General features: G+C 36.7%; 1 protein-coding gene across 11 annotated transcripts in view; it reads right to left on the bottom strand.

Annotated features, from left to right (window-relative positions):
- Positions 1 to 26,845, bottom strand: part of LOC121422412 (WASH complex subunit 2-like) — a 151,627-nt gene that overhangs the window by 123,822 nt on the left and 960 nt on the right. For 10 of the 11 annotated variants that reach the window (XM_041617426.1, XM_041617428.1, XM_041617429.1 and 7 more), the window contains exon 2: positions 2,482 to 2,643. In XM_041617426.1, the coding sequence (XP_041473360.1) occupies positions 2,482 to 2,643 (162 nt within the window). Of the gene's footprint in view, positions 1 to 2,481; positions 2,644 to 18,352; positions 19,255 to 26,845 lie in introns of those variants that run through there. The other variant, XM_041617432.1, reaches the window with a different exon arrangement.

Genomic DNA, 26,845 nt, shown 5'->3' with positions numbered 1-26,845 from the left:
ATGCTCTGATGTTGTATTGTCTACTAGACGTGTACAGAAATGCGTAACATTTAGGTACCTTAATAAAATATATCCTCCTATTCAGCAGCTGAAGGCAAAAAACAAATATTCCAAACACAAACTTTGTGCTTTTGACCATTTTCTGCATTCTTGAAGAGTGTTAAATATTCTAGACCATTCCGTGATTTTAAGTTTGGTGCCGAGTTGTGGTGTTTGGTCTAAAGAAAAAAACACTGGCAACAGCACCAAACTTGAAGGACAAACATTTGGTTTTCAACCTTGCTATACCTTTGTTTATTCTACACCCTAATATTTTTTTAGGATTGTGTTAAATATTATCAGAAAGGATTCTTTGCAAAACACCCCTGATACTCTAAGCACCAAAACAGACTCTCAGAGTGAGCACTTGAAATCAACAAATATAGATTAACATTTTTTCTGAATACCCTGACAGTTAGGAGTTCTTCATTTCATTCTTCATCTGCTATACCTTCTCCAGATTTCAAGTAATAATGTAGGCATAACTTTTGCTTGTTTTGAAGCATAATATATCTGACTTATGAGTTATTCTTGAATCACATCTCTGAGGATGCAGGATAACATACAAGTACCCAAATTCATGTGCCTATTCCTGCTATTGTATAATGCTATACAATTTAACTGTTTCCCCAGGAAAGCACATATACAGGACCAGAAAGATTGTACATTGGCACAGAATCTAAGAAATATGGTCCATCTTGGGAGAAAAGCAAAGCAGTACACTTTCATAACCTAACCAATGTCTTTGACTTCGCAGCATCTGCTTCCAATAATGACTCATGATGTCAAAGCAGAAATTGAGCATGGGATGCCAAGTTACGGTTTGGAAGCATCCTGCACTGGTCCTTCTAAAATCAGCTTTAAAGAGGCTTTTAATTATAGTCAGGGTTTCAAGTCATTTGTTTTGACTGTGACGTGAAATACATACAATATTATTTACTGTACTTACAAGAATACACCAGACAATGGCCTGTATTTATCAAGGAGGAGAGGAGTCCGAAAAGGTGCCAATTGGGGTCAATGGAATGGAAAATGCCAATAATCAGTCAGTCTTCACCAAGGGGGGGGGGGTTTCATGCAAAGTTTTCTCCAGTGATTTTCACTATCAATTTCTTATCAGCCAATCAGAAGCAAGGGCAGCTTTCAACAACACCCAGTGAAAATCACTGATCATTTGCTTCATGAAATGAATTCTCCCAAGGTTAATGAAGTCAAAAATTGTTGACAGCCTGCAATGTCATGAAAGTGTGACAACGGAATGGGCTTAGACTTTGCAAATGTCGAAGGTGACTTTTGGGAAAGCTATATTATCCTTGATCCTTACGAGTACATTTCACACGCTTTAAATCTTTAATGCCTGGGATTATCATTTCTTTGCACATTAGCCAATCCATTTCACAGTTGTTGTTTTTTTTCACACATGACATTGAAAACTAGGTCAACAACAATGTACTTCACATCACCGCCAATTCCATTTTCTACAAAAGCACCAACACCCTTTTTTCGGTCTGTTCATGTGTTTTAAACTTTGATGGTGTACATCGATGGAAGTGGTTACTGTAATATCGATGATGAAATGTAATTGTAAACACTTTAAAGCTGTCTCAGAACCTATACTTTCTTAGACCAGGGCCCTATCTTACAAAGAGTTTCATGATCCAATCAACCACAACTACGGATGGCCAGCAACGTCAACATCTAAAATGCAAATTTGTTCAAAATATGATGTATATTCATACATTCATTGTTCTCTTGAAGACTGTGCAATTCTCCTTGGAAAACAAAAAGCATACTGAACTGTCAAGAATATATGAATCTACATCATATCTAGAAAATATTATGAACAAGCATGTCTTTCATATGTTGATGTTGCTGGCTTTCCATAATTTTGGTTGATTGGATCAATCGTAACTCTTTGTACAATAGGGCCCTGATGTTTTTGTGCACATTCTTGCAAAATTTAGATATCAACAAACCTTGCAAGCTACTTACTCCTGCATCTGATGCGAGAAACCAGTTCTGGCTACCCTGCACATTCTTGCAAATTTTGACGTCAACAAATAAACCTTGCAAGCTACTTATTCCTGCTTCTGATGCAAGAGACCAGTTCTGGCTACTCTGCACATTCTTGCAAATTTTGACGTCAACAAATAAACCTTGCAAGCTACTTATTCCTGCATCTGATGCGAGAGACCAGTTCTGGCTACTCTGCACATTCTTGCAAATTTTGACGTCAACAAATAAACCTTGTGGGCTACTTACTCCTGCATCTGATGCAAGTGACCAGTTCTGGCTACTCTGCACATTCTTGCAAATTTTGATATCAATAAATGAACCTTGTGGGCTACTTACTCCTGCATCTGATGCAAGTGACCAGTTCTGGCTACTCTGCACATTCTTGCAAATTTTGATATCAATAAATGAACCTTGTGGGCTACTTACTCCTGCATCTGATGCAAGTGACCAGTTCTGGCTGCTCTTCCTGATCTCTGGAATGGTCAGCGGTTTCTCCCATGGCTTCTGTTGAGGTGTCTCCACCAATGCTAGCTGACCGTTAGCATCCATTCCATTGCTCTCCGCTGCAAAGGAAGGCAGCCCTGCAGACTGTATGGAAGCGAGACAAGAATAAAATACAGATTTTTAATGGATAAAATAGGAGCGCCTTGAGCACCAACAAGGGGAATATGTCGCTATTCAAATACCTTATAATATTGTAGTTGTTATTGTTGTTGTTGTTATTATCATTATTGCTAAATTATTTTATTTAAAACTCATTCTCTATATCTCTCTTTCTCTTCATTTTTTTCTCTGATTCCCTTCAATAGCATGTTCTTGATGACTCATGAATTCAGCAAGGCTCCACACTAACTACTTTTCTTGGTGGCCTGATCAAAATCATCAATTTCATATTTTGAATGGCCCATAAAGCAAATTTAGTGGCCCTATTAATAGAAAACAAGAGAATTTATAGAACTTTGGTAGCCAAACGGGCCACCAAGTGTTGGCTTTTACAGAATTTTCGTGACCCGACTCTCACTTTTGGTTGCCCCGGGCCACTGCTAATGTCGAGCCATGAATTCAGTCACTCTCTCTATTTATTCTCCACCCTCTTCTCTCGCCTTCATCTACCACACTCTCTCTCCCTTTCTCACCTTTCCCTCCCTCTCTCTCTCTTTCTTTCTTTCCCCCTCACCTTCCCACCCCTAGATGATGATTCACCCTCTTCCAAACACCCAGAATCCAAGATAAACATGTCAAATCCCATGATCTACCTCCTTAAACCTACATCATAAGACACATATCAAGGGAGCATTTCTCTGACAAATATGTTAAAAGCTACCACAATCCTTGGATCTGATTGGCTCGGAACAAATTTTTCAGTGAAAAATCACAGGCTATTCGCTTCATGAAACACTCTCCCCAGACTTTAGTGGATGGGAGGACTTTCAATCTCCTATCCTAAGACCCTTGTAGATTTCTCTTTCCCCAGGGCAGTGATACTCCCAGGTCAGCCTCTGACATTGACATTCACCCTTCCTTGTTGAGGTACTGCACTTTTTTGCACTCACCTTCCTTCATGAATATGTACTGGAATAATAAAAGAGGAAATTGTCTCAAATTGATTTTAAAAAGATGTCTGTGATGTTGGTCAGACACAATTTAAATTGTTTATAGGGGTTATTTTTTTTCTCACGTTGGGGCAATTACTTAATTTGGAGGATTTTTTTTATGTCAGAGCGTGGAACTGGTTAGAGGCTATTTTGGGGCAAAGAACAATGCAAAATCATTATTCTGTCATATGCATTATACTGATTTTCTTTGGGGAAGATCTTGGGGTGACTCTAGAAAAAATGGTCACCCAAATTATTCCATTTGGGAAATCTTAGGGGCAATTCGTGCTGTGATGGGGGGGGGGTCGCCCTCATGCGTTTTCTATGCTGTTAAAAATACACCTGAGAACTAGTGTTTGCTGAATAGCAATTAAATCATCAAAATGATGACAAATTATCTTTCTTCATCTGAAGTTCGTATGCACATGTCAATTTATGGACCACACTCAAATCATCTGCAAAATGTTTCAGCTGTTGATATTTTTAATGTGAAGGCACAGGAAGAAATATTCTTCATTTCAATGTAATGAAAGAAATTTAATAGGTCACGATGATTTGTCTATTTCGATCTTCACCACACCATATGTTTATATTCAAAAGGTAAATACCAGATGTGGTAACAATCTCAAAATGAGTTCAACAGAATCCAATAAAATGACCACCCAAGTGTTTGTACAGTATAGATTAAAAACATACATGTATGTGCCAACTGGCTCTGGAAGAAAAGTGTAATTGCTGAGAAATTAGCAAAATAAGCAAAGTTCCATAAAATGTTGGGTATTTTTCCAAACAATATTAATACACTGTCCCACATATGCCTTTTTGTGTTAGTGATCATCAGAATTATCGGTTTTCAGCTGAGATTTCATGATTTCACAAAAAATGTACCAGAACTAGTAAAGATCTAAATTGCACGATAATAATATGGTGGCATTTCATCTCGATTTGAAAGACTTTCTCATGAAAAAAATTGTTTGCTGCAACTACTTTCTTTTACCTTCAAACATGCATGTATTTTTTTTTCATTTTGATAATGATTTGCAGCTTTTGTTTGTTATGTCCTGTAATTCATTACAACTCTAATCAATCACACTGAACTTAATTGATGCATTTCCTAACAATTTGCTCATGTCCAAATCAAAGCATCTGCCAAAAGATAATACTAGTCAATCCAATATAAATCCTGCTATATTAACAATCTAGGTGAGATTCGTATACATGCCAATTGCTATGACTGTATTACTACACAATTTTCTTATCAACATTCACCAAAGGTAATAAAAACGAAAAATTAGAGCTAAGGTTCTGAACAGTGACCATAAAATTTGGCATTTATCACTCTTGGCAAAGCATTAATACATTAAGGCATGAAAACTGCCATCTAATGTAATAATGTCTCATAATTTCATCGACAAAATGACAAATGACATGTGACAAGTAACTCGTAGCCCTCGCTGTATTAATCATGTTTCAAGATATTTCCAGGCTCTTATCCAAAGTTCAATCTTATGTAGGTCATAGCTGATCTAAGCTTTACACATCAATTAATGGCCTCACAGGTGATATAAGAAGGAAATGGGAGCAAATAAATTTGGCATTATTTTTTTTTAATTATATAAAAAGAATCATGAATGTTTATGTTGTTGGTCATGAAAACATATAAAGCCACAATGATATAACAAACAATGAGTATTGTTATACAAATCTATTGTTAAGTTTAGTGTGGAGCCCCCCCCCCCCCCCCCCTCCCCCTTCAAATTAAATAGGTTCATTTTTAAGTAGGACCTGCAGTGACACCACAGACACTTTAAAATTGATAAAACATATGAATTCCATCCAATAATATTTTGTGCAATCAATTTTCTGACACAGTATATTAAATATTTAAACCACTGTTGACTGTTTTTTAACCTAGATATCACATGGTCAGAAATAGCTTTGCCCCCAAATCAGAATAATTTCTAATTCTGGATCAGGTGGTCTGAGGCATCTGACCACATGCATGAGCAGATGACTGATGAGTGAATGGTGAGAAATGATTCATTTTATAGCTGTGGCTTATATCTCAAAGGCTAAAGTTAACTGTATCTCTGAGCAATTTCTAAAACGTCAGGCACTGTATGAACTATTAAATGTAGAATGGGCCTCCATAAGAATTCAATTTTATAATTACGAGGTCAAGGATCAACATTATATGTTACAACTTCAGTATTTTCATCCTTTGATCCTAGTATTATGTTTAATAATAATAATAATAATCCGCTTTCATATAGCGCTTAATACATCAGAATGACATGTCTAAGCGCTTTACAGATATATTATTACCCCGGTCATCAGATTCAATCAGTCATTCCTGCACACAATGTATGCACATCCTCCACTCCCTGGGGAGCATTCCAGTCAGTCGCCTGTGAGGCGCACACAGTACTGGACAAGCTACAATGACTTTCACATCCTACCGGGTACCCATTTAGTACCTGGGTACAGAGTGTCAAAGTGTGGATTAATGCCTTACCAAAGGACACCAGACCGCGGTGGGATTCAAACACACAACCCTCTGTTTACAAGGCAAGAGGCAGAACCACTACACCAGGGCTCCTCCATGTTTAATCAAATTCTTAACAACAATTCAAACATTGTTTTACTGTCATTTTTTTATGTACAATGGACAATGTATATTATTAAAAGAGATTAATAAATCAACAAAAGCATTTATTAGAGCACATTATTACACACAAAACTGAATATGTTGGGGAGGGTTGGGGTACTTGTAAACTAGAGAGAATTAGATTAATGAAAAGAACATGGAAAATTTCTGAAGTATCACATTGTGGAATCAATGAAATATGATTTCAAAGTATTGGTTTTTGGAAGTTTTAAATTGAATACCGGTACTTTAAAGAATTCATAATAAAGGAATTGCTACATCCGAAACTCATCCGTATCAATTTCTGCATCTGTATCACTTTTCATCACCTCTCCAATATCAACCATCTTTGTGTAACAGTTTCACTCCTCTCCGCTATTATATCCTTCTTCTAAATTTCCTGCACACCAGCAGTATAATTTTACAGAATTTTGATCTGCCATCGGTCCTATTAAAATACATGTCTCAAGCATCCGGTATCATCCGTACTATAGCCTAAGATTGGAAGGCCGTATACAGAGGGACTACACAGAATAGGAGGCATGAATATGGAATACATGTAGCAGATGAAGACGAGAATGAATGGCGTTGATGATGCTGTAGATGATGATGATGGGGGAGGAGGAGGAGGTTGACGAATGATGATCTTAAGGCCTGGTCACACCGCCCAAGTGTTGTTGGAGCGGTCGTGGAGAGGAGAGAAAAAAAAATCATCACCGCTCGCTACCGTTCACCATTTTTTATTTCGATTATTTTTTTTTGTTTTCCCCCCAATTTTGTGAGCGAACTTCGACCCTCTCTCCCTACCGCTCCACGACCGCTCTTACAACGCTCGGGCGGTGTGACCATGCCTTTAATGGTGGTGGTGGTAGTGGTGATAGTACATCCTCAAGACACTTGGATTAATAGATTGATTGATTTGTCCCTTTTATAGTGAATAACACAGAGTCTGAAAGTACATGAGACTACGGTAAAGCTCAATCATAGTGCCCATAGAAACTAAAAACTAGTCTCAGAATCCAACCTTTCCATAATTTACAAGAGGATCTTTAAGATGATTTTGAAGTGCATACGTACTATCATTTCAGCAGTGCTTTACGTGATATTGTGTTTGAAATATAAAAAAAATTCACAACACCGAGAGAGTAATCACTTAACATCTAATGAAGAAAGTACATTGAAGTTCCTTGCCTTGACAAGAACCTGAACAAGATCATATACAGACAAGAGCTACATAGTGTAAATCTATTAAACATGTATGTACCTCCTGGAACAAACTATAAACCCAGGGTAGCATAATTTCATGAAACAAATAGCCAGTGCTTGTCACTGACAATTGTTACAAGCTACTGAAATCCTTGCATATGATTGGTTCAGAACAAATAAGTCAGTGAAACTCATGGACAAAATGCTTTGTGAAACACTCCCCAGCCTGGAAGCATTTCATGATAAAAACAACCAGTGATTTTCATTGACAACTGTTACAAGCTACTGAAATCCAAGCATGTGATTGGCTCAGAGAGTAGTTGTCAGCAAAAGTCACTGACAAGATGCCTTAAAGAAACACCCCCCTGATCTATATCATCTGTCTATCCCTTTAATCTTCCCTTATGTTGATCCACAACTTCCCTTCAAACCGGGGGACCTAGACTCGCCCCTGACAGGCTACCTCATGGTCTACAGTCATGATAGATTATGATGTCCAAGGAAAGTACTCAACGCAAACTCCACATTAAAAATACAAGGTACATCCGGATAAGTTGTTTTTCTGTTTCAGCCATGAAAAAATAAAAAACAGAATTCAGCTCTGTAGTTCTGTTTTTAAAAATGCGAAAAGCAAATCGCAACACGCTTGCTGCTCTGTGATTTTGTTTTCGCATCACAAACATCAAACTTGACGTTGCCTCTCTTTAGTTTTGTTTGGGCGGAGGTCAGTGGCATAATGAGTCTAAAACTTTAGGGGCAAGACACGACATGAAAGGCAAAATCAATTTTAAAATACTGTGAGTGAGCGAAGTGAGTGAGTCAAAAATGACCTTTTTAGTACAAAAATCAATTTTTATATGACATATTTTAACACATTCCAGAGAAACATATTTCATGACAAAATCTCTACTTCTGATCATAGATGAATTCGACTTTTGAGCAATGTAGGCTATGATGGCCAGAACAGGGGGTTCATCAGAAGTACACAACAAGTTTCTATGGATTAACGTATGCAATGAGGTAGGTGAATGATATGTCAGTTCATTAATCATTTTGTTAGGCATATTTGAAGCCTTCCGTTAAAAAAATGACATAAACACACTGCAATTTGTGCAGAAGAAGATACACTTTATAAAATTTCAAACAATGATATATACAAAGCAAAGAAAAAACATCAACACAACATACCTTTAAGATGTACACACAGAGTTTAAACTCAAATATGAAGAGTATTCAAAGCCTTTCTAGGAAAGTGCTTTGTACGCAGGTTTAAATAATCCTCAACAAATAATGAATTTTGACTTCTAATAACAATAACCCTCTTTTAATATAGCACTTTATAATGCATCGGGAAGACGTGTCTAAGGGCTTTACAGATATACCCCGGTCATCGGATTCAATCCGTCATTCCCGCACACAATGTATGCACATCCTCCATTCCCTGGGGAGTATTCCAGTCAGTCGCCGGTGAGGCGCGCACAGTACTGGACAAGCTACCAGGTTGCAAGCTTCAATGACGTTCTGATCCTATCGGGTACCCAAACACAAATGCCATTTAAGTAGGTGGCAAGGATTGCAAATAAAATAAGAAAGCCTTGTCATCCACACGAGTCTTTGCATGGTCACAGTTCTTAGAAACCTTTCAAGACAACTCCCAAAATAAGACAATTTTCATGTGACATCATTTCATAGTTCAAAAATAGCTGTATGGCGATGGATTGCTTTGTCTGATCATATAGACCTCATGACCATCCTTCACAATGATCCGGGATTTACAACAGTGCCTTATCATTTTTAATTATCATAGTTTTCTTGGGGTTTTGTGGCAAGATCATGCAGAAATGTCTTTCAAGAGATGTGCAACCGCCACACTTGTTTTCCCTTTCCTTAATACACATCACATGAATCTAATTGATATTTAGACATAGTTCAGTGAGTATTTACCTTGTGTTCAAGAGAGAGAGAAAAAAAATTAATGAGAATTTGACTAATAGTCAAGTAAAAAAATAAATTTAGGTAAATATACTATGTACATAATACGTACATGTTATAAACATTTCCATTTACATCTTAAATCTTTAGTGCTTCTAAATTTTCAAATATAAAAGCGGTGTCTTGGTAATGACGACAATGACGAGGAGGATGGTGATGGTCATGATATATGGTGATCATGATGATGATGGTGATCATGTCGATGATGACAGACAATAACAATAATGATAATAATCATAAGTTATGATTATTATCATTATTGTTATTGTACAATGAATAAGAATTTGTTAATGCCAAATTAATTTTTCCAAACATACTTTTTACCTGTTTGAATAAATTACTGTATAATCAGTAAGAAAATAATAACTCTACAAACACATTCAGCATTTTACCCCCCAAAAAAAAAAAAAAAACATACATGTAACCTACATTAGGCAAATGCAATGTTAATCACAAAAGTTTAGTTTCAGGAACTTCAATGAGAAAAAAAATGAAAATAAAAATAAACAAATGTGAAAGGGATGTGCATTACTGAAAGGATATTGGGCAATATATTAATTGCTGAGGCAATGGATTGGCATGCATTTAAGTAGAGGCCAAGGCTAACAGCTGACAAACCAAACAAGCAAATCCTTCAAACGAATCTGACTTTATTATTGCTCACAGCTTTTTTAGTAACGAGCGATTGGGGGAATTAATGAGAGGGTGAAAACAATTGAGCTTAATATACAGTGACTAGTTTCTAAATCTGTGACATATTTATAGATCACTGATTGTAAACATGCGGTAGGGTGCAAATACTTTCATATCCAAGCGTACATTCCTACTCCAATACTTCGTAATTTGTTTCATGTGCTAGTAGTAGAAATGAATACAAACTATACAAACATGTCCAGACAGGCACTCTGGCATTTGAGGAATTTCTTCCTACCGGCTACCCATTCACCTCACCTGGGTTGAGTGCAGCACAATGTGGGTCAATTTCTTGCTGAAGGAAAACATGCCATGGTTGGGAATCGGACCCACGTCCCTCAGATTGAAAGACGAGAGTCATTACCACTAGACCACGACGCCCCTACGAGACCACAATACCCACCCCATTGTAGTTTCCATTGGTTGGCAATGTCATATAACAGGGGCCAGCTGATTTGTCATCTGTGTTATCATTTTAATCTCTGAGTCTGTTTATCCCATACAAATCTATTGGCAGAGTTTTCCTTTTCAAAGTTTTGCTGTTGTTTCATAAGGGGGTGTAAGAGAGGTTCAGTGACATTTGCTCTGGACAGCAACAAATGTTACGCTTCCACACACTAATCAAATGACCAACTTCAACCCTGGGTGTTACTCTACAATGTATACCCCACCCTAAACCTAACCCACAGCCAAACATAAAACCTATTGGAACCGTAACCTTACATCTTTTTGATGAAATTAAGCCAGGAGCAGTTGTGTCGCCGTTTTATCTTCTCAAAGGGGTCATTCCATTTGGATTCACCCAGTGGTTGCACCCGACCGTCTCAGAATTAGTTGTAATTTGGTATAAATTAAAGTCGGCATTTTATGATTCAGCAATATATATCATACACATATATATATATACATGTATATATTTTGATGATAAAAGTGAAGACTTTACTACCATGAATATATATGATATATATTGCCGAACATCAAAATGAATATATATTGATGAACATCAAAATGCCTAAACAGATACCTATTCATGAGCATAAAGGTTTAATCTTTTATTTGTGAACTGATTAAGCTTAATTTCTTTTCATGTGCTTGCATACTGTAACTTAAGATGGGAAGAAATCATGTAACTGGTAAACACTTTACTAACATGAATATCAGTGTGTGGGACTAGAGTGAAATTTCATGGTATCTTTGGAAGAGTTTTTAAAGGTGAAGAAATAAAATATCATCATTGATTTTAACATATTTTGTCAATATCATACCAATAATTAACATACATGAAAATCAAGTTAAAAAATTATTTGTCCGGGGGTCAAACTCAAGGTCAAAGTTAAGGTCAAAGGTCATAAATTGCTCCAATACATTATTCGATGCATGTTTTGGATTCCTCTCTGAATTTCCTATCAAATGGTACCAGTTTCATGAAAATTGGTCAACATGTAACGACGCAGTGGCCATTGAAAGTTGAAGGTCATGCCCATTTTTGTCAAAACAAGGAGAAAAGGGCGGGCCGTAGCGCGAGAACCGACGGACCGATTGGACTAATTTTTTTTGTTTTGTGCTTGGGCCATGCTGAATTTTATGTATACCAAATTACAACGAATTCTGAGACGGTCGGGTGCAAAATTGCACATTCATTGGGTGAACTGGCATGGAATGACCCAAAGACTATAAAAAGTACACATGACTGATGTGGAAGACAAGTAATCGCACCCTTTATAGCCATCACCCCCCCCCTCCCCCCAACCCTTGGTCTTGAAAGGCTATGTTGAGAAGGGAGTGGCACGTTAGAATGAGCACAACCATTAGAGACAAGCAGGGGGGGGGCTTTTCTTGAAGCATTGTGTTCGCTGCCAACACAACACTTCAAGATTAAGCCAGAGATACCCACCGTAGAGAATCTGATTCTGTGAATAGAGAGTTTTAGGAGCAGCGAACGAGAACAGAGTAGCAGTCGTCTCATCGTTCGAGTCAATGTCATCTGCCATGGTTCACTACAGATGCGAATACTTTAGATTTCACTCGACTTGTACGTACGTTCACATGAAACAGCGCGATAACCAGAGGGGTCATGACACGCTGCCCGACCGGGAAGATTTGGTGTACCATCGCCTGGCAACCTGGTCGGGTGATGCAAAGGTGCAACTTGTGCACACTTGCCCTTTCACTTGCTCTGATTCCTTTTTACGCGAGTTAAGATATATATCGATATATATTTTGGAGATCAGAAAGCAATTTCAAATATGATAAACATAATAATTATAATAATATTCCGCATTTATATAGCGCTTATTACATCGGAACGACGTCTCTAAGCGCTTTACAGATATATTATTACCCCGGTCATCGGATCCTTGCATGCCCGCATACTATGTATGCACATTCTCCACTCCCTGGGGAGCAATCCAACAAGAGTTCCAAGACTCAATTGCTAGGCATACTACATAGGCTTTCACATCCTATCGGGTACCCATTTAACACCTGGGTCGAGAGTGGCAAAGTGTGGATTAACGCCTTGCCAAAGGACGTTAGGCCATGGTGGGATTCAAACACACGACCCTCTGATTACAAGGCGAGAGTCAGAACTGCTACACCACGGTGCTTCCAGTTGTACAACTTACATTAATTTTGTGAAAAGTCACTGAAAACTGTGTTTTAGTAGGGAAAGATTGATCTTCATACTGAGCTTGAGCGGTTAAAATGACGTCCCTCACGTGCACATCGACTATGATTTAGGAGAAACGCAAAATGGATGTGGCGAGGTTCTTGATTCTGATAGTGGATTTGTGTGAGGACCTGAGGCATATGGCAGGCCAAAAGATAACGTCATCTCATACCTGTCGTCTAATACCCCTTTCATAAACCCAATTAAAATGAATTAGGCGGCTAATAGCAGCATAATTTGGTCGTAAAATTGGAGGAGGACAAGAGTTATCCGCATTACTCTGATGCTGCTATTATCCGCATAATAGCGGCATCGGGATAAGATTTTGAGTTTATGAACGCATTTCCAAATAATGCGGATAATTGCCATGGTGCGGTCACAAGGTCACCCTTTTCCAACACAACCACATCGGAGGGGGCGTGTCCAGTTGTCATGGCGATTATCCACCTTTTTCAGGACGGGCGCTCGTAAAAATAATGCGGCTTATTTTCAGAGTTTATGAACGCAATTTTTATTGAATTATCCGCATTACTCTTAGGCGGCTAATTGGAGGATAAGTTTATGAAAAGGGTATCTGTCGACATACGTATCTAAAAGTGCTCAATATTAGATCTAGGCCTACATGTATGCAACTATGGTTGTTCCATGGTAAGGAAGGAACAGTTGCTGAGCGAAAACCAGTAAAAGGCAAGGGCGACAGTGATGATGATGATGATGGTGACAGTATCATTATAGTCATTAATGGAAAGTCTCATATCTTTGAACTGATGAATACATTAAAACAATAGACCTTTGAACACCTGCTTGGACTCTCCCTAGAAGATGATATCCTCAGTCTGGAGAGATAGATATTGATATCCTAATGGACACCAATTACCACTGCTAGCCTTTTAGTGCTAGGTAATGACCATTTCCTCTCAAGTTCTCTCAGTGTTTCCCCCATCTGGTCACCCGTAGGCTCAACATTGTACATGTATATCAGATTGAACTACCGGGTAAGTTAAAGCATGGACCTACTAGCTAGTAGGTCCATGGTTAAAGTGACCGTATTACAACAAATATCCTTGTTAGTTCTAAAACATTTAAAATGGCAAACCAAATGTCTACTCTTTCATTGTTTCCGAGAAAGAATTGATTTGTTCGCGAAACTTTGAGCTACATTTGAATAGCATCATAATGATATTTATCCTGCCAATAAAATAGAGTTCATCAAACTTTTTATAATGCAGCAGCATTTATAATTTCATTTTTATTTTTATACTGTAGTGATTTTTGTGAACATGTAAAGCAATCTACATGTACATGTAATATGTGACCAAATACGAAATTCATGATACTTAGCAAATGTTCCCGCGACCACCTTGAATGTAACAATATGAGAAATCACTTCACACAAATAGCTGTGCTCATATCCTGGTCCAAACTTACAAAGAACTATAAACCCTAATTTTTTTCAACACTTTGAAGTTCTTAAGGCATGTGTGCTTTTTTGCACTTATTTTAATATGCTTTGCAAATATAGTCGAGAATTTGTTTCCTTGATATTGAAATCATTTTGTTGATTAAAATCGCAATTCTGTCATTTTCAGTTGCAAATATGTAACATAATTTAATTAATATACCAGTCGCTTGGCCCCAATGCCTTATTGCTGGCTTCCAAAGGTTCCCCCTTCCCCCAATAAGTCTGGCATGGAGATGGCAAACTTACATTTGGATGTTTGGATATTAGCAATGTGATTCCAACATGATGTATCATTTAAAAAAGGACAGGCTAAAATAGACTGAAGCATATAGCTGGAAATCATTTGGACTATGGCTACTGGCCAGAAGTTGAACTAAATTTAGGCATGATTTGCTACAGTGTCTGTACATTCAGTCTTTAAAGGAAATTGGTATTGGAGTTTGTTTATTGGCATCAATTTTCTCCTTGTTTGGATTCTCTTTTTTAACATTTCCGTAGGTCTTTGTATTTGTATGCCAAGTTATCATTACATCTCAGTTTCGCAGCTTTTAATATACTGTAAACATATTGCACTATATTTTTTAGCAATCATCAAATAAAACACTTGACGTTACAACTAGTTACAAGCATTATAAATAAACAGTTGCTTCTACAACAAATGAATTACCAAAGAGAAATACAGTTAGAAAAGAGAACTCCCAGCTGAAAAAGAGGCAACCAAAGACATTTCAACAAAGTCAGAAAAGGAATAGATAAGTTGGAGCATATTGGCCCGATTAACAAAGGTGGCTTTGAAATGATTTATGCAGATTTCATGTACAAATTATGCTTAATTTTTAAATACCTGTAATGTCCAATACTGAAGCACTTTTGTCACAGTGCACGAAATTCACGCTTGTTGCCATGATTGAGCATGCTATTTTATTCATGAGTCTACCATTTTGAATTAATGAGTCCACACCTGGGTGGAGAGCAACAAACATGGATAGGTGCCTTGCCAAAGAATATTAGAACTGGACGGAATTTGAACCCTCGACCAATGGTATAAGAGTCAAGTGACTGAACCTCTATACTACGACACCTCCATTCATACAGGAGTGTACTTTTGTCACAATAACCTTTCCAGAACTTTGCAAACCCTGGACCGTTTATAGGCATCTATGAATGCTGAATCTAAAAGGGAACATACGCAGTCATGTGCCATGATAAAGCACAAATGTTAAGACTAAAGAGCAGGTGGGTCTTTGTGAGCCGCTCACAAGAAGAGTTCCAGAAAGGCCTTAACTTGAACCATGGTTAAAACTTGTACCACGGTGAGTGGAACTTGCGCCCTTTTGCTTCTTATCAACATGCACAGGTGTGCATGTACATGGATTAATGATTTAAATAGTGCAACCACACCCATTACTAAGTAGATTATTAGTTTCTTAAAGGTACAGAGAAAACTGAAAATCTCATAACCCTTATTTACACATTAGATAAATTTTAAAGCATATTACTATTTGACTTTGATAAAAAAAAGAAGTAAAAATAACGACATAAATGGATACTGACTGTAAAAATTGCTTTCTAACATTTTAAAGTTGTAGGAAAATTTCCAAAGTTTTTAACCATGTACCTGGACAGTGCAAAGTTGGTCTCAGAAGATCCACTTATACTTAAAGACTTGGAAAAAAAACATGTCTGGACACACTGCAGTTGCCACCTTTTGCACTGAAAAAATATTTCACAATAGCCCCCCCCCCTCCTGGTGGGTGTTTCATAAAGCTGTTCGTAAAGTTACGAACAACTTTACGCACGACTGGAACATGTTCTTAGGTCATACATCAATTACACAGGTATATCATTAAAGCACAAGGGATCACCAGTCGTGCGTAAAGTCATTCGTATCTTACAAACAGCTCTATGAAACATCCACCTGGCCTATCAGGATTTGGTTTTTGATCTGAGAAAAGCACCCATTTTATACTTTGAAGAGGTGAAGTATAGTGGCCTTGCCCTAAAAATATTGAGATCTTATTCATTATAGCATTTTACGCAACATCACTGTGACATCGTACATACATGCTAAAAAATACTTGCATTGGGTTTGTTTGGGAGTTTTTTTGGGGGGTGGTGATGTTAAACATACTTTTAAACTTTTGAACTACATGTATGTTTACCATGATTCAGATCAACTGTTGGGTAGCTGCTCAATAAAGGCAAAGTCACTCAGCATGTTATCAACATCATTACAGTGAACTAATTTTCTCACTCATGCACATTTCTCTCATTACCCCTTTTTCTAGGAGACCTGGGCTCCGTAACACAAAGATTAGCGATCAATCGCTAAATTAACTGACCAATCAACATCAATGTTTCACGCGCAATTGGTTCAAAATACTGACCAGGGACCAATCAGTGTGGTTCTTACACATTTGCAATCCATCGCAAACGTTTGTGTTACTGAGCCCAGGTGGGTGTTTCATAAAGCTGTTCGTAAATTAAGAGCCACTTTAAGAACGACTGGTGATCCTTTCTTATGCGTATAATGGTGAACATCATCTACCACAAGAAAGGATCACCAGTCTTTCTTAAAGTCGCTCTTTACTTACGAACAGCTTTATGAAATGGGCCCCTGTTCATTGCCACAGATTCATTATCAACGGTTCCCCAGGCTTTTATTCCTGTTGAGCAAAGTAACCTCAGTAGTTATATCATGCTAAGTTTCAACACGGACCCGGGGGCCATTTCATAAAGCTGTTCATATAAAGTTAAGAGCGACTTTAAGAACTGGTGATCCTTTCTTACGCACTTAACCATCACCAATGAACATTTTTGTACACCATTTACCACAAGAAATGATAACCTGTCGTTCTTAAAGACACTCTTAACTTATACGAACAGCTTTATGAAACACTCACCTGCTCTAGATCACCAATGAATTTAATCAGGGACCTGGGGGTGTTTCACAAAGATTAAAGATGGCTTAAAGTCGCACTTAAATGCCTAATTATGTGCAGTATAAAAGAAATGACCGCATTGGTCAGAACATGCAAAGAGGTCGCGCACTACTGCGTATCAATCAATAAGATTGTGCGTTGTATATCATGTACGCGTCAGCATTTAAGTGTAACTCTATAAAGTCATACTTATATCTTTGTGAAACACCCTCCTGCTCTAGTCCATCCATGAGATCAATAAGGGACCTGGGGCCCGTTTCATAAAGCACTTGCAAACTGTTGTAACTTTGCCATAATGGTAACTACCATGGCAAGAGGGCTCAGCAGCCAATCAGAATCAAGGTTGCCATGGTAGTTGCCATAATGGCAAAGTTACAACACTTGTAACTCTTTATGAAATGGGTCAAAGGTCCTTGTGAAATAAATCTTTAATTGATCACAGGGATTCAATTGGTCATTGTGTATGACCAACTGTAAAACCAGCCCCACAATCGATCACTAATCGTAATGCGACAGGGCCCTGATCGCTTTTGTCACAATTTCATCTTCTATGTTATTTCTCAGAATCAACATTGATAATTTGTATGGCCATTGAAGATCATGATCAAGCAGAAATCAAAGTACATGTATCTTTAGTTTTGACACTACAAACTATAAAACTGCTTGAAGTCCAATCTCGATATTGTATGTAAAATGTACTAAAATGTACGACATTCTTCTCCGCTAAGTACAGGTCTGATGTCAGGACAGACAACTGGTAGGCATACAGATAGAAAAGAGGAATCCCTGTACATGACAGTAGACTTGCTTTGCAGGGGAAAAATTGGCAACAATTGTTTTTTTCTAATTCTATGGCTCCTTTTTTTCAGCTCACCAGCTGAAATGTGCTACATTGTATTGCAGTTGACAATAGAATGAAAATTTCAGTTTTTAAAAATTTTCAGTGCTTTGGGGGTATTTCAGGCCAAATTCTACCTGTATAACATAGATTTCTTTTTTTTGTGATCAATAATGGACTACAATATACTGTACACACAAACTATTATTTGAGGTTTTATAGCATAATGTAGAATTCAATACAGGTCGACTTACCAAAAAATCAAGACTCATTTTGCTGCTAATTCCCTTGGTCTTGATGCTTCCACAAAATGACACTTTAACTACTCAGGCCTAGATCCAAATCTGATTAACCCACAAACATGTACATATCATTCACTTATCATCCTTTCCTCTCATCCGGGTACTCTCTCTGACGGGCAAAGACCACAGGAATCAAAGGAACATACACTCCCCACGTAAAGAAAACAGTTAAAACAGCACCTAATAGGATTCCTCGACATCACTCGCAGAGTAGGAACAACACGGGCATGTGCGTTTACAAGGGGTACACATGACAAGCTATGAAAGCCGATACGCTTTGGCCTAACAATGCAGGGCTCAACGGCCGACTTTCGTAGTTGCATGCAGAGTCTCTATAGGAGGATGTACGTTAAGCTGGGTGCTGTACACAAGCTTGTGCGTGAGAACTGCGATGGGGTGACTGTGGCGGGGGTACGGGGAGGGGGGCCAGGGAGACGGTCCAAGTGAGTCATTGATGAATAGTGGAAGGGGGACAGCTCCCTGCTTGCCAAGGGGGCACATCCTGTTTCACATGCTAATCACCCATTAAGCTCACTTCCTTACACAGCGTCTACAGCCTATCCCTAATTCTTATTAGTAAATAATTTTTCCATCCCTCTTTCTTTTTTATTTCTCTCACTCCAAAAATTAATGTAATGAACATCTCTCTCTATCCTTATCTAGAACTTCTTTTTTTCAATATGAAATAGTCCAACTCAAAATTTTTCACGATTATTTACTGCTCTTTTTGTTACTACTCCAAACATGTACATGTACATCTCTCTCCTAACTTTATGCAGAATATAGTTTTACCTAAGATTTGATAGCCAAATTGAAGATGGTTCACTTAATAAAAGCAACATTAATAGCACACAAAAAGTGAGGAGATAAATGTATTTTGTTTACTATATTTTATAGTTGACTCCTTTTCTTTTATCCCCTTCACTAACCTGATTGGTCATCTCTACTCACTAATGCCCCTTTTGTCTCCTTGTTTTTAGTGTTGCTGTTGAATGTCTGTGGTCTATATTATGGTTGTTCCACTTTATATGTTTGTCATTTTGCCTCCATAGAAGATTCTGCTAGGATCGAAAGCTTAGGCCCCTTTTGACTCTTTATATTTTATACTCTCTCCATCCATCCATCTATTCTTCAACTGATCTATTTATCTCAATCACCTGTTGTAAGAGTGATATAATGAGTATGATTATGTGTTTAGAGAGGGGATATGATGAATATGATTTATGTGTTTATGTTGACCAGTAGAAGTGCAAAATGAAGAGTGAAAAGATAACTCATCCCTATCCAAAATGAGGAAATGACTATGCGCCCCTGGTCAAGTTCACAAGACTTGGAAATACAAGCTAAATTTTTAAGGCCTACAGTATCAGAGACTACACAGTCACAGAGACATCTCTTTAAAGGTCAAGTCCACCTCAGAAAATTGTTGATTTGAATCAATAGAGAAAAATAAGACAAGCACAATGCTGAAAATTTCATCAAAATCGGATGTACAATAAGAAAATTATGACATTTCAAAGTTCGCTTATTTTCAACAAAATAGTTATATGAACGAGCCAGTTACATCCAAATGAGGCGATGATGTCACTCACTCACTATTTCTTTTGTTTTTTTATTGTCTGAATAATCAATTTTTACGAATTTGACGATTAGGACCTCCTTGCCTGAAGCACAAAATGTTAAAATAATGGAATTCCACGTGTTCAGGGAGGAATGAAACTTCATTTCACATGACAATGATGAGAAAATAAAAGTATTTCATATAATAAAATACAAAAGAAATAGTGAGTGATGTCATCAACTCTCTCATTTGGATGTAACTGGCTCGTTCATGTAACTATTTTGTTGAAAATAAGCGAAACTTTAAAATGCCATAACTTTCTTATTTTACATCCGATTTTGATGAAATTTTCAGAATTATGCATGTTGAATTTTTCTCTTTTTATTCAAATCAAGTTTTTGCTAGGGTGGACTTGTCCTTTAATAACAGTTCCACGGTCTAAAAGGAGACATCTCTGCAACTTCTCAAGACAAGATGGCAAGCACTGTGCCCTACAGTCACAGGGGTGTCGTTGCAGCGTCTCAGAGACTTTTCTTAGTAGCAGCAACTGCCCAGAAATATCTATGAGATGTCCCTTACATCTAACGTTGTACTTGGAGGGTTCCCTGACATTTGCTGCAGCAACAATTGCTCTGCTAGAAAATCTGGACATTAAGCTAAACTAATAAAGCTCAACCTAAAACACTAAATAAACCCCAATACTTATCTCTACATTATTCCGAGCAAGAGAACTATTATTAACACTAACCATATATGCCCTCTGATATATTAACACCGGAGCAAATGTCGAAGGAGCATATGTCGTGTCCCTACTTGAAGACTTTACAGCAAAATCTCCCAACTGTCAGGCAACATGCCTATCACCTTGTCTGGAACATCACTGAGATGTCTCCTTGATTGGTGAACAATATTTGTATTAGTGATTTTTCTGATTTTGATGTATTGAATTCTTTATTTGTATAGAACCTGAAGTTACTCTAACTTTTATGTATATATTGTAATTTTATGTTGAGAGGACCATGCTGGAAAACAGTCAATCTGAGCTTATAATATCCTGTATAAAGATATTTTAATAGATGAATAAATGAATAAATTAGACCAAAGAATTGTTTTGTTTGAGACACTCCCCATATTTTAATATATGAATAAATTAATTAATTACACCAAAGAAACTTGTTTGTTTGAGACATCCCATGACTATAGTCTCTGAGATGTCTCTTCTGGTGAGAAAGGGCCTTTTCTGGTATCCTGGAGGTCTGTGTGAGATCTCTGAGAGGTCTCTCACACTTGCAGCTCTAGACATTGCGGAGAGGTCTCAGCAGTGTGGGGGTTTAATAGTCTCTGCAACTGATGGAGTTGTCTCTGAGACATTGCAGAGACTGGGGAAAAATCCAAAATGTCTTAAAAATTGAGCAGTTTTGATTATCTAGCACCACTTTTTAAAGGAATACATCTACTGTATATGAACCTAAAATATACAAACTAGCATTATTGTTATTTAGAGTACTTTATCCTTTGCGAGTTAGCTCAAGAGTTTGAGATTGTTGCTTCAATATTGTTTCATGGCGAGTTTACCTAGATTTAATTACTAATTGTCTAAACGAAGAAAAACTACATGAGGAACTTAGGATAATATTGATATATGGTTAAGACCTGAAGAAAACAAGCCTCTCACATGTGGAAACACACGAAGATATCAAACATACGAGGAAATACATGTAATTGTAAATGAGGCTTTTTGTCAGATACGGAAATGATTCAATGACAAAAAGCACTGTAGCATAGAGCCGCGTAGTTGGGTGAATGAAACCCCTGAATAGCCTACTTCAAGAACTTGGAATTAACTGATAAACAATAATTGAAATAAAGATAAAAATTAATTCTATCTCCTAGAAATATCACACAGCTGAATGTAACATAATGTTTGTTTTGCTTCTTTACATGTATACAACTGAAAATCAATTTTGCAGAGTGGGATATGAACTCATATGACCCTCTCGATTAAAGGGGAAGTTCACCCTGAAGAAAAGTTTGTGGTAAAAATAGCAGAAAATAATTTTTAAAAAATATTGGTACTCATGACACTACTGATCAACTAGTTCATTCAAAAGATCAGCAATGATCACTCATTCTATCCAAGACTACTCTTGATGCAACCTTTTCAAAATGGACTGTGGATATTAAAAAGACCACTGAGAATTGAACAACTTATAATGTAGTGGTTCGGATTGCACCATGTCATCTGAACAGGGGGACCCATTCATTTGACCTTGTTGGAATGCTCAATGAACAACTTCCTCTTGTTACTCCATCCCTTTCCTCTTGAAAATAGATATCCTTTGGACAGATCCTTTTCTACCTCGACTATGGACAGTCTGAGTCTTGAAGGGAAAGACGGATTCCCGAGAGTTCACTTCAATGTTCCCACATCCACAGGAATTTCATGTGATGCATGACTTGCAAGTCAAAGGCTGCAAAACATAACATTGGCTACATCCACATCATGACAAAGCCATAAGCAAAGTCCTCCCCAGGTTGACATTCAATGGTTAATTGGATTTAAATATTCTTTACATAAATCCTTTTGGTCATTGTCAGTCTAACCAAATAAATTATAAAACTTTTGTCTATTATTACTCATTCAATTTTAGAAGTGACAACACTGACAATTACAAACAGGGGGCCTATCGCAATGCAAATATAACTGAGAAATATGTTTCGTGAAAATCCATCTTGCAGAAAATTCTAATAAATCACAATCAAACTGTTTAAAAGGGCATTTAAATGAAAAGAGAAATGAAAGGGAATTTCAATCAAATAACAATATATAACCCACAGATAAGTGTATAAAGCACAATAGGTTGATCTTTTTTTAATTTTCCTGCTCACTATCATGATCATCATCATAATTACAATTACAATTATTATTACCATTACTATTATCATCATCATCATCATCATCATCATCCATCATCATCATCATCATTATAGCTGTTAGTGCTGTAACATGAAAATTTTGGTTGTAGAGGGTAGGCCTACACAACCTACCATATTATGCTTCTAGTCAAAAGTGTGCTTTTGAAGCTAGACTCTACAATGAGCCCAACACTAATGATTTCCAATTGGTTCCTAATTCAATTGTCATTTCATATTGTTACATCAAAAAAGCCATGTTTACACCACTCCAGGTATCTATTCTATCTCTATTCCCTTTAAAGATCAAATATCAGTTGTGGTAAACATCTCAAAATGAGTTCGAACAGAATCCAATGAAATTACCACCAAAGGGTTTGTATGTATAAATCGAAATCGAAAATATGTGTCAAATGGTTGTGGATAAAATGCATACATGTAATTGCTGAAAAATGAGCAAAATAAGCATGGAATTCAATCAAATGTCAGGTATTTTTCAAAACAACACTGTCTCCCATATGCCTCTTTGTGTTAGTGGTCATCAGAATTATAAGTTCTCAGCTAAGATTTCATGATTTCACAAAGATGAATTTACAATATACCAGAACTTGATCTTTAATAATATGGTGAGATTCAACCATGACTTTAAAGACTTTCTCATGATTAGTTTGTTGCAACTACTTTATTTTACCTTTAACCTGGAGCAGAAGGCAATAGTACATGCCACCTGTTTCTCCAGTGAGTATAAGAAAGTTAATCTCAACATGGCAAGGCAAGGTCCCAGGATTTAAAGGACGAAATCCAGGAAACAATTCCTAAATTATAACATTTCACTATACTTATGAGGAAGTTTGTTTATTAAATCAAAATTGTCATAGGGATTTTTTTTTTAAAAAGGCTGTGACTAAATCTCTCTAACCATTAACTGTATTTGACAAATAATTACTTGAAATTTTCAAATCTTGATGCTGTAATTAAATATAATTTTGTCTAATATAGATTGCAATCCTTTGAAATAAAATGTGTTTTTCTTTTAGTTTAAAGTCATTCAGATAACAGAATTTGAGAATATTCAAATAATTGCAAAGCTTACTGCATTTTTACAAAATATTTTAAATTCACAATAAACTAGATTAATCTAGACCCCAGTGTATTTATTGTAATCAAATCTAAATGTGATTTTTTTTTTATTTACAGTTGATTGATCTATAGGTCAATCTGGAATTAGTGATTTTTTTCTAAATCACAAATTGTGATTTTGAAATCTATGTCAGAAGAGTTCAATAACATACTGAGCAATGTGGCAATTCCATCTACATACAATACAGTATACAAATAATGAATGTTTACGAGTGCAATGGACAGAAAACTTTGTGAGGGGAAAGATGAAATGATCCATTCAACGAGGCGTACATGTAGCCGAGATGAATGGATCATTTCATCTTTCAACGAATGAAGTATTCTGTCCATTGCACAAATAACATTCACAATTTGGTTTAAATGATACCTTAAAATACGTTCTTTTTCATTTGAAATTTATGAATTTTAATGCAAAATATACTCATGCAGTGCGAGCTTGGTCTGTTGACTAATCGCGTACATACAAAATGCACACTGCAAACACAAGTGGTTTTACTTGAGGTGCCTGCAGTCTCGGTGCGCGCATGCAATGGACAAAATCGTTTGGATCCAAAATTACATGATGAATGGATCCAAAATTGCAGTTGATGCCAATATAAAATGGGCTAAATGATTGATATCGAACAACCAATCAAATGACAAGGATCTGTCTACATTGTAGGTGTCTTATGATAGAAAGTGCTTCATAAGACCCTTAGACTGGGTGAATCAGTGAGTACCCCATGGCAGACAGGGCTCTGTACTAATGGGAAGTCCCTCAAGGAGCCCTTCACGATCCCAGGAACCAAATGACTGTCGCAAGGAAGTCCCTTGAAATAGCACAAGGTTGTCTTCAGTTTATCTCATGGTAATGCAGCTAATTCCATTAAAGATGCCGTAAACAACAAAATGTCTGCTTGATTCAGATTCATGAATCAGACTAGAAGCAATTGTAACTTGATATTATCAGGACTACTTGTAGCATTAAAGATAAAAAAAATAATGCACAAATGTTTACTATTGATCATTGCTCCATTTATAGGCAATTAAGCATCAAGACCTTGGATCTATTCCAAGATTTCTATGATTTCATCATCACTTTTATCATCATCATTCATCATCATCATCGTCACACTTGACATTGTCGTAATTGTTTTACATCATGCTTATCAATATCATTGCAACTGATCTGATTTTCTATTTTTTAAAGTTAATACTTTAATCATTCTTTGTCATCCATTCTGCTTATTCAACATGATTATATTATGCAACATATGTTTTGGTTTGTCATATTCTCAAGCATGTTTGCTTACAATAACAATCTGTCATCTGCAAATGATTTCATGTTCAATGATGTATATTTTCTGGTTTACTGTCAAACTATCTGCTATATTTGTAATACCATATTACATTGTTATGCAAAACAATTTTTAATATATCAAATCAAATGAAAGATTAGAATTCTAAATGATCAATTCCAAAAGGCAATCACTGACTTAAGTGTTGAAACTTGAAAGTTAAATGAACAATGTACAAGTGATAACGGGTGAGGGCAGTATTCATGTTTTATGTTATACACCATCAGCCTAACATCAGCAAAAGGGCATCCCATAGCGTGCAATAACTATCACATTTAAACATATGTCTCCTCCTGGATGAAAGAAAAATATATTCACTGTTTCAACCCAAACTGACTTATCACCCTAACAGTGACCCCCTGTATCAAAATTAGTTAACTGTGACTAATATGGTATCAGAAGAGCTACAGATTTTTTTTACGAATGAGCAATATATTGGCGAGAGGAACACACCAGTATATTTTATAGCCTCAGCTAATAAATGAATCATACAGATAGCAATCAAAATCATTAAAATTACAAGTTTTCACCAATTTTTCACAATCTTAATTTGGGAGGGAAGGGGGAGCTATATTTTCCATCCAAGTTAAACAAATAAACTATTCATGTGAGTACTGAAGTATGTAAAAAAATGAGGAGCAGAAAATTTTGTTATTCTTCGTGGGAAATGAACGGTCCCTATCATTTCCCACAATGAAACTACCAAAGTGCAAATTCAATATTGCATAGACTTTATAGTGATCTAATTTTTTGAAATATGATTTTTGAAATTCCATGTCTACCTATATAAAACATAACATTGGTATTGTTGGTATTAGGCATAATGAGGGGGTGGGAGGGTAAAATAATGTCAGTAGACATTATTGATAAAGTAATGGGAAGACTTGTTTTCAGAAAACAAACTTCATTCTGGAAATAGAGAGTATGACACTAAAAAATATTGTCTCATGACATGGACCACAATTAATGAATCTCACTTTATTTTAATTAGTCAAGACTGTGCCAATCAAAAAAATTAAACCTAGAATACACAGTGGCAAATTGTCCATAGGCTGTGTACAACAGATAGACCGTCTCTCACTCTCTGCTCAGCGAATTGGAGACCCTTGATTGGTCAATCGCGCAGATCACGTCACGACTATGTGGTCGCCAAAATAATTCCTTTGGACTGCATGCGGAAGTATCGATAGCGATAACGATATCTGGTCACATTGTCTACACGGAAAATTGTTATGGTTCGTGATTGGATCGCTCTAGTATCGATCAAAAATCGAGATTTGGCAATTTCATGCATATTCAATAATCAATTGACTTTGTGCACGTAGCAAGAGACTCAACAAACTCCAACTAACACGATGCCATATCGACGCTAATTCATAAGATTTTGACGAAAAAGCAAGAAGTAATCGAAATTTACTGTGCAGTATCGGTGAGAAAATAGATCCTCCGAAAATACATTTCATTATTCATATAAAATATAGAAAAGTGAAATTC

The sequence above is a fragment of the Lytechinus variegatus genome, chromosome 10 (genome assembly GCF_018143015.1).
Source record: "Lytechinus variegatus isolate NC3 chromosome 10, Lvar_3.0, whole genome shotgun sequence".
NCBI classification, from domain to species: Eukaryota; Metazoa; Echinodermata; class Echinoidea; order Temnopleuroida; family Toxopneustidae; genus Lytechinus; species Lytechinus variegatus.
Note: the sequence above shows the minus strand (reverse complement) of the source record. Positions and strands in the feature narration are given on the sequence as shown.